The 12,524-nt window shown below is 41.9% G+C and overlaps 1 protein-coding gene across 3 annotated transcripts in view; it reads left to right on the top strand.

The window, feature by feature from the left end:
• shq1 (SHQ1, H/ACA ribonucleoprotein assembly factor) overlaps positions 1-12,524 on the top strand; it is a 43,841-nt gene that overhangs the window by 454 nt on the left and 30,863 nt on the right. The window contains exons 1-7 of one of the 3 annotated variants that reach the window (XM_005450147.4): positions 745-841; positions 1,756-1,922; positions 2,058-2,122; positions 6,852-6,980; positions 7,095-7,255; positions 7,330-7,442; positions 7,531-7,628. In XM_005450147.4, coding sequence (XP_005450204.1) covers positions 1,780-1,922; positions 2,058-2,122; positions 6,852-6,980; positions 7,095-7,255; positions 7,330-7,442; positions 7,531-7,628 — 709 coding nt within the window. In that variant the 5' untranslated portion in view covers positions 745-841; positions 1,756-1,779. Of the gene's footprint in view, positions 1-744; positions 842-1,229; positions 1,514-1,755; positions 1,923-2,057; positions 2,123-6,851; positions 6,981-7,094; positions 7,256-7,329; positions 7,443-7,530; positions 7,629-12,524 lie in introns of those variants that run through there. The other 2 variants (XM_019358609.2, XM_005450148.3) reach the window with 2 other exon arrangements.

Raw genomic sequence — 12,524 nt, 5'->3', positions numbered from 1 at the left:
GCCACAGCTTACCTTCCTAAGGCATTGCTAATGCTGATGTTTAAATCTTAATGAATGCAATAGATCAACGATGGTGTCAGACTAGCTGCTGATTTGGCCATGGGAGTAATTTCATTCAGGGGATGCGAATTTTCAGCGAATTTAACTCGCAGTGCTACACTAGAACTGACGGTTAAATATTCAATTGAAAGCTCCGTGGTGCTCTCTTTCTTGTGTATGATCGGCAGAATCCTTATCTTTGTGTTCCTTATTTATGTATTTATTTTACATAGACATTTAATGTAAAACCATTAATGAAAGTTAAATCAGCTCTGACTTTGGGTTTCACAGATTCTGTATTTAAAAGCATGCTTAGCTAAAAGGGCTTCAGATGACTGGGGATAGACGAGGACAAACAAAAATGATCTGCTAAAAATACTTACAAGTTTGCATTGACAAGGGAGTGTTTCTCTTTGCTTTACACCAACTACAGTGGAGGTGCTTTCATCATGTCCAAAATTAAGGGAATGAATTTATTATTATATATTATTATTATTATCATTTATTATTTTAATATTTGAAATAATTATATTATATTAAAGTATCAAGAGTGGCTAAATTTCCTCATTGCCCCCAATTTCAGCATATATCTATTAATATATAAGTAATTATTTTAAATAAATTGATTATTATGTCATCTTCTGACAAAACCTTAGATTTTTCATTTCAATTGTTGACAGTAATGATTTTTTAAAATCAGCACTTTTTAACTGCCTTTTTCAACTGTGTATTACGGTAAAAGATGGACGCTACATCAAAGAGCAGCCAGCACTGCTTTTTGGAATAAGTCACAGTATTTGGGGTGAGTGTGGCTGCGTGTTAACTTTTTTCAACATTCGTTGTTTCAGCGATTTACTTGAACGTATTCGGGAGTCAATTTTCACTAAATACAGCAGATTAAAAGTAGTGTTGTAGCGGCTAGTACTACTGCGTGCTACAGCAGCCCCAGACATGTGTTAGCTTGCTATACAGGCTAGTAGCAAGCTAACCACGAGCGGAACTTCGTTTAAAAATCTGTCAAAATTGTTTGGCATAAAGATTATCAACACAGCACTCACCTCATTGACTAGCACTTAATGTCGCATAATTGTTATGGTGTGAGGTGAAATTCGGGCAGTTAGAAAGCTAATAAACAACAAGTTTTTAAATAAAAAAATGTTTATTGTTTATGCACAGTGTATGTACATACCCAATTCATATTTCGCTCTTAGACTGCGGTAATGTCACGTTAATGAATTGCTTACAGATGATTAAGAAATTAATTTCAGCTGTCACACCGGAGATAAGTTTTTCATTGCAGCTTCAAGAACATGATAAGGCAAAATTTAGAGATCTCACGTGTTTGCCAAAAAGCAGTACTAGTTTAAATGTCCAGATTTCTTTAACGTAGTTTGGTGTGATACTGCGTCTAGGCGACCGAAAACATGAAGGAGGACTTAAAAGCTAGCATTAAGCCACCACAAAGACCCCTTTTGTAAGTTACTAAAGATACAAGAAACTGGCCGTTATGTTTGACGTGACCTGTGTTGACAGTTTTCACTGTCAGTGGGACGTACGTGGTCTGGTCACGTGGTCAGCAACATTTAATAGAGTTATCCACCAGGTGGCATGCTATAATCAGCTGGTCCGTGTTAACACGGTCGGGCAGACAGTTGCGGCATGCATTCCTATACAGTGAAGCTGACGCTTATGTCATTTCTGTAATTTATGCTACAGAGCAGTATTACATCATCATTCAAGATGATAACGCCTGCGTTTGACCTGAGCCAAGAGCCTGACTACCTGATCCTCAGCATCCGTGTGCCCTACACCAGAACGTCAGACTTTGACCTTTACATTGATGGAACAGATTTAAAGTTTTTTGCAAAGCCCTACTTTCTGAGGTAAGTTAAGCAATGTACAGTTAATTGTTTCAAATGGCACCACCTACACTGGGCCTAAATTAATATTCAGAATGGTTTTTTTTTAATGTTGAATTTAATGTTGAACTTAAAAGGGACGTAATATTTGATTTTCAGGCTAACTCTTCCTGGAAGAATTATAGAGGATGGAAGGGAAAAGGCAAAGTTTGACATAGATAAAGGTAGGTCGCACAGCATTAACAGTATGACGCAAATCAAAAGCTTGCTTGGGTGTTTCAGCTAATGCATGTTTTAGCTGCTTTAATTGGGTTGCAGAGGACCCACTCCCTCTTTGTAAAGTTCCTGCTTTTGTTCAAAACTGTATTGTATGTGAATGTCTCTCACTCTGCAATGAATAAAATATCAGCACTCGATGAGGCAAGAGGGGGAAAAAAGCAACTGTTGTCTTTTTCATTGTTTAAAAAAAAAAAAAAAAACGCTTCTTTTTTAAAAAAAAAAAAACATGCAACTTTTTTTTTTCAGCATCAAACATCTAATCTGCTGATATTAACCACTGAATTATACCATAATTTCTAATAATCCAGAAACTGAATAGGAGCTGTGAGGAGGATTCGAAGACTGAATGACGATTCAGACACAAGTATAGGGTGAAGGAAAGACCTCCGGTATGTAACACAGTGTCCCTGTGTGGAGGGATACACAGTGTGTTTCAAGTATTTGGGAGAACCTGCCACTGTCCCATTGCACATATTCACTTGTTATATGGCCCCGTTTTTCTTTTTGTAGGAGCCTGGCTGTGTGTTTGGGTGCTTTGTCAGGCTGCAGGTTTTATTTGTGACCAATTAACTGCTTTCCAAGTTTAGCTGGCATGATGTTAGCTCATAACCAGCTGTTGTTGTTTAGCCGGCTCGTTGTCAGCTGTCTGTAGACAGGAGGGTCGCACATCTAATCTGCTGACAGTAAAAACTGCAATAATATTGGGAATACATAAGCACGGTTTTGTGTGTTACAGCCCGCCTTCCGTTCAGGACATGAGGCTTGAGGTGAGGAGGAAGAGGCTGTGGTAGAGATGAATGATGGAGACATGATGAGAAAGAGATGATAAAAATATGCACAGATAGATGTTAAATGGTCATGTATACCTTGAAATGGATACTTTTCATTTAAAGATCACAAATAACTTCTGAGTCGTACTATGATTGTGGCCGGTCTATAGCCGCATACATAAAATGCGATTAAATGGAACGGCGGTGTCCATCCTGCCCACTGTTAGCCCACATGTTAGCTTTATGGATTCTTTCTAAGTTTATTAGAAGGAATCAGTTTGCTGGAAGATGTAATAATGCATGAATCAATGTATAAAAAAACAAAGAAAACTTGCTGTACCTTTAAGATATTCACCATGGGGAATGAAATAATCAAACCAAAAATGTGGCAGCAGCATGCTATAAAATGTCTGTTTGAGGTGTCTATGTGAACACAACTTACAAGTGGTACTTTTGGTAAATGGTAAGGTTGTAGACTGTATTATGTATGTACATAGTTTACTACAGCCATGCTTTCTTGGCATTTACTGGCTTTACAGAGCCTTAGATCCTAATCAAGACTTGTGGAAATCTGCACACACCCTGGTTGTCTGTGTGAGTTTTGTTTACCTTTGGAAAGGGGTCAGACAAAAGTACAGACAGCATGACAGCAGTCTGCATGTTTCTGACAAAGAGGGATTGTAACCGTAGAATATTTGTAGACACAAGCTATCTGTCCGCCATGGTCACAGAATACATTCAGAACGTTGTGTACAAGAGATAACTCTTAGAAAATGTGTGATGTATCTGAAAGATAACGTGGAGACAGAATAAGGCAGTATGGAGCTTTTCATTCAACAAGGTCAGCTTGACACAGAAGTAGTGGCCTTACAATTTTTTTTATTGGAGACATAATTGGTAACACGACGTCTTTTGTTAATTCATGATGTGATGTGATTTCTTTGTTTCTGCTTCAGAATGTGAGCGCGTTTAAGGGGTTTTTGACACATTGTTTGACCCTTCTGTCATATATTTGCTTTACCCCTTTAGTGTTATTGTTTTTTTTGTTTTGTTTTTTTTGTTAAGGATTACTCAGAAATTTGAGCAGAAGAGGGGGCTGGATTCAACATATAATCACATGCACAGTTCTAATTTAACATGGAAAACGTGGGAGCGATTGTCTTAATGTTCCCAGGAAAATGTTGTTTTGGTTTTATTGCTTGAGCTGAGGTGTTTCATGCATTAGAGCTCAGAAAGCCTCATTTAAACATGTTATGAATATGCAATTTTTCCTGTCAGCTGAGATCTAGATCACTTTTAGAACATTCAAAAATTCTGTGACAATGTGTCACTTCCTGTAGATTTTAAATCGAACCTCTGTGTTCAGCACACGTTACCTTGGTAATCTTTTTAGGTGGAAAAAATGAGATTCACAGTATAAATGTTCTTGTTTCAATCCTGCTGGCTGTCTGGGGACTTTGCTGTGTGGAGTTTGTGTCTTGTCCCTCTTGGGCTTCCTCCCACAGCCCAAAGACATGCTTGCTAGTTTAGTCGGTGAGTCTAAATTGGCTGTAGGTGTGGCCATGAATGCGCCTCTCTGTGTTAGCCTTGTGATGACGGAGCAGACAGACCTCACATCTTGTGCTGTGACAGCTGGGATAGGCTCTGACCCTCTCCTCTCTGCCTCTCCTTTTAATGACTCCAGATTGGGTGAAGAAGGTGTTAGATGGATGTCAAAAATAACATTTTTTTTTCATACTTTAGAAAACCAATTTTGTTTGATTATGTTTGATTGTATTTAGACTTCATGGCATATTGTGACAAACGTATGGCTGTGTTTGCTTCACATGATGTTGGTTATAATGTTGCACTGTCACGGTTCCAGTAGCAGTCACTGATTGTACCTTTGGGGCATCTCCCCTTTATGCTTCAGTCATTCAATAAATGGTAAATTAGCCTTAGCTGGTCATGTTATTTTATCCCATTTAAATGGATGCTGGAGCCATGTTTAATGTCATAATGATTACAGAGTGCAGGAAGCTCTTTTGCACTGACTGTGACAGCTCATGCGGGATTTTCTTTAACTCTTTAATGAGCAAATCATAATGCTTATGAGTGTGATGTTGACTACTTCCCATCACTGTGGTCTGTCTTTGACTTTCCTTTGCCCGTAATCCGTCATAATGAAGCCGTCTTTACGCAGACATCTGCCTTATGGACTCTGACACCTTGTTGCCTGTCTGTCAGCATGGCCCCAGTTAACACGCAGCGTCTAAATAAGCCTGTAACATCTGCTAATAAAGCTCCGCTAATGAGTGTTCTTGTTTAGACTTATAATGAGCAATCATTAAGATCCCTCTTCCGGGCTCTCCATTCTGCAAGGCCTGCAACTCGAGCAATTAGTCATCTCCCATTGTAAAGCACTTCAAAGCCCTAACACTTGGGTGCATTGAAAGTTTATGAGGTCTTTAGGCAACCATCAGATTATCTCTGCGTCGTTGCCAAGCCGTTCAAATCATCAATCATGTGTTGCCTGTTTAGTTTTAATAGCGGTTCTGTGAAGCAGCTCCTTGAGTATGAGGCACGGTGCGGACAGATGGCCTGGTTGATCAGCAATGGTTTGTTGTAGAAACATGCTTGGAAATCAGTGACTTCAGTAATCCATTATTTGAGTTGGATTTGATGCTGTATGGTGTCAGGTATTTGTCATGTTGTTAGGAAGGACTTAAGATCTTCTCTGATATTTATTGTGGTGTCTCTTTTAAAATGTTTATGATCTAAATTCTCATCTGAAGTTACCCCAGCCCAGTGTGAAGTCTAAAAGCAGCTTTGTTTGGCTCATCAGCAGTCACACACACTCAGTCTAAAATGTTATGAAATGCAGGAAAGCAAGTAAATACTCATTTGAGGAATGCTAATTATCTAGCTTTGTGGGTCAGCTAATCATAGCTACAATTTTAATCATTCCTTATTATGATTTTTTTTTTTTCCCCAAGGGAAACTGCAGGTTTTGAAAAATCTTAAAAAACATTGAATTAAGGTACAGAACAGTCTCTCTTACCCTGGGTAGGGAGTAGTGTTGGTTGGAAAACAGTTTTTGTGTCTGGCTGGAGGCTGTTTAGATGTTGTGTACTTCCTGTGATCTAAGGTATGGAGACATTGGACTGTGTGGGCAGTGGCTGCCTTTCCACTGCAGGGTGGGAAAAACAGTCTGCTTGTTGCGACTGTGGAGCTGTACTCAGTAGGTTTTTCAGGCATGCTCGCAAGTACATACCCCACAGTAGGTGCTTTTTCCTACAGTGCGGTTCAAGAAGCTGAAGCAAAGCTGCATATTTGTTAAAATGGCCCGCCTTGAAATAACTCACTCAACATAACAGCTTCAACACTGAGGTGAGGTCGGGGGCATCTTCCTACACCCCTGTTTCACACACTCTGCCAGATGCTGGGGTCTTTTGGTGGTTTGCGGGGTGATCTGCTGGCTGTGTCTTGGTTTGCTCCTTGTTGGGGGGGGGGGCGTCTGCTCGCCGGGACCTCCATGGGAGGGTGGTGAGGTCCATGTGTGTGCAGGTGCATCTTTGTGTGTTGGGTACTGGGTGGTTCTTGGACCCTGGGACCCGGGGAGGGAGGCCCCTAATGGAGTCGGCTGCACGTTGCCTCTGGGACTTCCACCTCTTGGCGCCCTTTTAGGGCCTCCCTCCTTCTCCTGGTGGGATGGGTGCACAGATATCGCAGAGATGTGTGGTCTTAGGTCTCCAGTCCTCTTGCAGCATGGATGGCGCAGTTCTCCCAGATCCATCTCTGTCTGCCTCTGGCTCCTGGGGGGTGTTATTGCTGCTTCCCGCCCTCATTTTCAAGTACATTTCATGACAAAGACTCACACAGTACATTAAACATGTGATCTCTTACATGTGCTATGTTGCTATAGGTCTTTTCACTCTTTGGGTCCCTAAGGAGACACCGGGAGAGCACTTCGAAGGTCTTCAGATGCTAACAAGTCTCCTCGCCCCAAAGGGCTCCCGTTCAGCAAAACCACTGGTGGAAGAAGTGAGTACTGGTAAGTCATTTATTCATTTGCTTACCTCGCTTGTCCAGACAGTGTTCAGTTTGTGCAAACGGGTGGAAAAGATGGCATACGATCTACAACGGTGGCTTTTTATCATTTCTAAAGAGTGCAGCGAAAGGGTGGGAGATAATGAAGACGAAGATGAAGAAGACTTTGATTGGCAGGTTGAGCAGGAGATTTACACAGAGAAGTCTGAGGAAGAGCTGAGTGCCCTGCAGAAATACGGCTTTGGCAATCAGAGGTGTGGAGTATTTGCCCGACTGCAGGTAAGATCCATGGATAGATGAAGGTGCGTTACAGATTTGGACTTTAACTCACCCATGCTGTAAATGTTCTTCAGAAAGAGCTCAGTGACGTGATCGACATCAAGAACCCAGAAGGAACATCAGCAGCAGAGAGGAGGCAGGCACGACAGGAGGCAGAAGCATCAGCCTTCTCTGCTGACCATTACCTGTAAGTTTAACAAGGAGAAAAACCTCTCAGGCAAAGCATCTTTAATCCTCTTCTGTTTGTACTCACTTACAGCCGCGTGTAATTGCAGGGCTGATTTGTTTGAGGATGGTGAGATAAAGGGGCTGCTGAAGTTTAGGCCATGGTGGACAAAACTGAGCCCTTCTTCAGAGCAGGAGGGCGAATCTGGTGAGTTTATGTCATCATCTAAATCTGTTTAATCACTGTTGCTGAGATAAGTCTCTGCTTTGGCTGTTTCTAAAAAGGAGACCTAAATTAATAAGATAAACGTACTGTAATAAGAAACATTGGGTGAAAAAGGACTCATGTCAGCAAGTAAATCTCCTGCCTTTGAATCTAACTAAAGTAAAGGAACAAGTGCATTATTCACTAAATGCACTTAAAAGTATTAAAGAAAGATGACTTCCTCTTGAGAATATGGGATGATACTGTTATGGAAAATGTTAAAATGTTCTTACTGATACATAAAAATGTGTCAGCAGCATTTTAGGATTGTAGCTGGATGACACACAGTGTTTTTTGTCTACTGTAGAGAAAGTCCTGCAACACAGATTTGTTTACATTTGTCTTTTTAATGTTAGATTTATTGTAAAATATGACAAAACCAGAGTTTTTAGTTGAATCAGGATCAATAATCCCACTAAAAAATCCTGCAGATCTGTTGTGATTGGCCCACATTGGACATTTTTCTGTGATTGGTCCAAAGTCACAGATTTCATTTTTACATGTTGTGAAAGGAAACAAAGTTGGAAAATAAACCAGTAAAAGTCCCAGTTTTGTCACTGTACGGAAGTTTAACTATCCTACATTTAATCCTCGAGATATCTTAAGGCAAGAAACAGAGGTGGAATTTTAACAGTTTCTATCACTCAGCCATAAGATGTTGATGGGGTATTGTCATCACCCTGCAGAGCGGGCGGACGCATACGTTTGTGAATGCGATAACTCAAGAACGAGGTAACATAGGAGTTTGAAACTGACACCATAGGTATGTCCGCTAAAGGTCACAGACGTTTGAATCTCAGTGTGAGACCCCTGCTCTAGGAAATGTAGTCGAGTGGAAAGGTTAAAAAAAACATTAAACTGAAATACTCTGCATAGTAAAATCCGAGTACTTTAAAACTGAACGTGCATGTGCATTTTAAATAAGTACTGAAAGAATCATGTTAATGTCTTCAGTTACTTTCCATCACTGATCTAGAAACACTCAGACCTGATACCCAAGCTTTGTAGTAGTTTAGTGTGCTGTAATGTGTTTGCAAGGTAAACGTGAGCAACTGACGTCTGCATTTTTACATATGCAGTGCATGCTTTACCGCCCTCAGTCTGCACCCTTTATGTCCAATTACTTAAAACAATGTCACACACATTCTGTCACCTAAATGTGGATCATTCATCAAGCTCTTAGAACAGCAGCAAAGTAATTACTGAATGCTACCAGGAGGTGGCATGAAGTTTCAAAAATAAAGAGAGCAGTCATGCATTGTTTATTATTTAAGTTTAACCTCTGATCATTTTCCCATTCACTGTATTTTAAATCGTCTCCCCAGTACTTCTGCGGATTGAATCAGAGAGAAAAGGAGTGTTACTGCTGAGCTTGTCAGACACTGACAGTATATGAAATCCTAAAGGACGCACAAGTCTCTGCAGTGGGCCCTTCTAACAGAAGGACAGACCTCAGCTAGTGTTCCACACTCCCTGCTAAAAGTGCCTCGGGGCACTTGAACAGGAAAGACACTTGTCATTATGATTGAACTTGGACTTTCCCTAATCTCTCCATCCGTCTGCTGCCTGCTGACTAATTTAAACAATCATTTTTTTCTCCTTTCTAAAAATTTCCCGTCTGCTTACATTAATAGTCTATGTATTTAGATTGAGAAGAGTTGCTTGTTGTCCGGAGGGGTCCCGGTTTCCTCTCTTTGTTCAGCCACTTCCACGGGAGTGATAGCTTGTGAACCCTAGCACTCTGAGAGACCGTGTAATTGTGCCATCCAGCCTCCCTAACAGTCTGCTAATTCCAGACCTTTCACTGTGGCTCACAGCTACAGCCTGGGTGCAGTGAATGGATGTTGTACGCTTAAGGGAGGATTTAGATTAAACAGATAGCAGCGTTGCTGGAGGGAGTGCTGCCGGCCGTGCTTTTACCAGCGCTGACGAGCAGCCATCAGTCAGCGCGGCAAAGGCCATTAGCCTCATCTTGGAGTTTAGCCTCCGACGAACATTACGGTTCACTGTAGCTCCGCCGGCTCCCTCTCCTCATTCTGCATTCTAAGACAGAGTGGCTCAGTCGGGAGCCTGGGCGTAGATAAATGGGCCAAATTAAACTTAATGGCTTGATTGACAGCTCGAATAGCATTAGCCTCAGCCGAGTGTGAAGAATGGCGTCAGTCGGGAGATTTAAGCGGCTTGCCGTCAAATCTTGAAAGCGTGCTCATGATTTTAACTGTTTGCCATATTTTTCAAATGGAGAACTCCAATTCCTCTATCTGGGTTTACTAGACCCCCCACACCTCCCTCGCTTCTGCTAAGCCTGATATATATGTCACCTGACAGATGGATGTGGACCCAAGTGCTAATGAAGTAGAAAACAAGAAAACTGGCCCCTTTGTGCTCTCCAGTGTCAGGGCCAGCGCGCTGACAGGTCACAGCTGTCCACTGGAGGCCTGTATTAACGCACTGGTCCAACTTAATTGCTCCTGACAGCTTGGCCTCTCTCTCTACCTGACACTCTTTGTGTCTTTGTTATGGCTGGATGTAGAAACCGGACCTGTGACCAGCTTAGATGGTCTTCTGCTGATTTAGGCCGCGACACTGCTCACGTCTGAACAGGCTGATCATTAAATGTCCCTTTGATTCGATCCTTGACATCATCACAGTGTGAGTGCGCAAAATAAACCGATTCTCTTATGCAGGGTCAAACTTTGACCTCTAGCATTTGTGTGATTCTGGGAGCGTTTTCCAGCCCTCAGCAGTATTTTGACCAGGCATATTTGCTCCATGCCATCCGGCCATCTGGACCTGTAGAGAGCAGTGACGAGCCAGGCTTCCGTTCCAACAGGAGGATTTAGGTCAGAAATTAATTTGCAATCAGCAGAGGCCCTCATAGGCTGTGTGCTAATGCCCACTAGAATCGACTGGCTCCGTAGTGGAGATGAATGAACGTGGCGGTGGGTAAATCGGGTATGCGGAGTTAATAGAAAATATATCAGCAGCACGAAGCTGCTGGGTCTGTGCTGAAGGAGAGAGGCTGCTTTGTTTTTCCTCAAGTGCTTATGTATCCTTGGATTTCCACGCACGCTGTGTTTGAGCGACACAGATGCGCATTCACTTAGATAGCTGTTACTTAAGCTAGTGAGTCACTTTGGTGTTTCATATTTATAGCTTCTCCCCTTATCTCGGTGCCTGTACCGTTACGTTATCAGAAAAGTGGGGGTGCACATGCACGCAGATCTTTGTGTCTGAGCTCTCCCTCTGCAGCTACACTGACGAGGGACTCAGGTAGTGTCTGCAGGGAGCTGAAACCTGACGTAATGCAGCAGGAATCCTCCTTCGCAGCACAGCCAAGTTCCCACTGCAGCCAAGGAGATCACTCTGAAGCGCTGCCTGTGTGTGTGTGTGTGTGTGTGTCTGTGTGTTTGTGTGTGTCTGTGTATATCAAGTGTGCCTGTGTTTGTGTGTGTGCATTTGCTCCAGCCAGCACACACCTTGCACACCAGGGGCTCGGAGCAGGGACTCTCTTTTTCTCATGCAGAGAGAGGGATTGCTTTCAGCTGTTTAATAAGCTGCTTGGTGGGGGGAGTTGGAGTTACAGCACGTTGCTGCAGACATTCAGCATGCCTTTCAATACTGAATGATCGCAGATCGCTTAAAATGGGATTGAAGTCTGTTTGTGTCGGCCCATTAGGCTTGCCACAGATCCCCATTAAGCAGATGTCTCTCTCAAAAGACAACAGTTAGCGAATTTGCAGAGAGAAAGGAAGCCGAGGTTTGGAGATATTTTCATGTTACAGAGCTCCAATTTTTCTTAATGCAAAGCCGCTTTGAAACACACACAGTACTAATAACATCGGCTCTGATAATTTAGCTTATTTAATGTGGGCCTATTTGTCTTACTTTGCTTCTCAATACAGAATCTAATCAGCAATCACACCACAGCCATGGATTGGGCAACAGTCAGTGTGTGTGTGAGAAAACAGCGTGCAAACCTTCAGTCTGGGTTTCATCTGAAGACACCGTCACAGATGACAGATTCTTTTTCTCTTGTATACCATGTTCACAATTACTAGGCATGTCGTATTTTTGAGGATTAATTTGATTATTAGCAACTACAGCGCTGGCGATCAATCCAAAACATTACATGAAGTCAAACCTGATTATTTAAGACAGTAAAAGTTTGGGCTTTTGTAGATAATATCTGTGTGTACATGAATGTTGGGCAGTAATTGGCGTTTAGAATTATTATGCAACCAAAAAGAGGACATGAGATGAATTTTGCAAAAAATGTATCATCAAAAAATGCATGAGAAAAAAAATGAAGTCGACATCAAGCCATCATGAGCTGCGCCTGATGTTTCTGAAGGAAAAAAGGAAGAAATGGAGATTCTCGATTCATTTATTTGTCACAAGAAAGCAGCAGCATGGAGAATTTCACGGTTTGATCCAGGAGTTGAAGCTTTCGTACATATTTGAGAAGTGTCAGTCTGAGCTCTTGCTGGTAGAGTTGTGACCACATCTGTGGAAGTGGAGAAATACGTTCAGAGAGAGAGAGATTGACCCGGAGCAGCGTCTAGCCGTGTGCTTGAAGTAAAATAGTTATTTTACTGTGAAAAACGTGGTTGGTGTGAACACCCGCATTGACTCTAAACTCTAAATTTACAAATAAACATTTAAAACAATATCTGTGACCAGTATAGCCACCCTTTTTTCTTTTTTTCTGGTTTTTTTTTTTCTAGTCATCAGCCTTCCATTCATGGAGCCTGTCACTTCTCAATAGGATTTTAGGTGAGGTGAGGCAGGGGGACTGTGTCATTATTCTTTCATCTTTTTGCGATGGAGCATTGTCCT

The sequence above is a fragment of the Oreochromis niloticus genome, linkage group LG5 (genome assembly GCF_001858045.2).
Source record: "Oreochromis niloticus isolate F11D_XX linkage group LG5, O_niloticus_UMD_NMBU, whole genome shotgun sequence".
Lineage (NCBI taxonomy): Eukaryota > Metazoa > Chordata > Actinopteri > Cichliformes > Cichlidae > Oreochromis > Oreochromis niloticus.
Note: the sequence above shows the minus strand (reverse complement) of the source record. Positions and strands in the feature narration are given on the sequence as shown.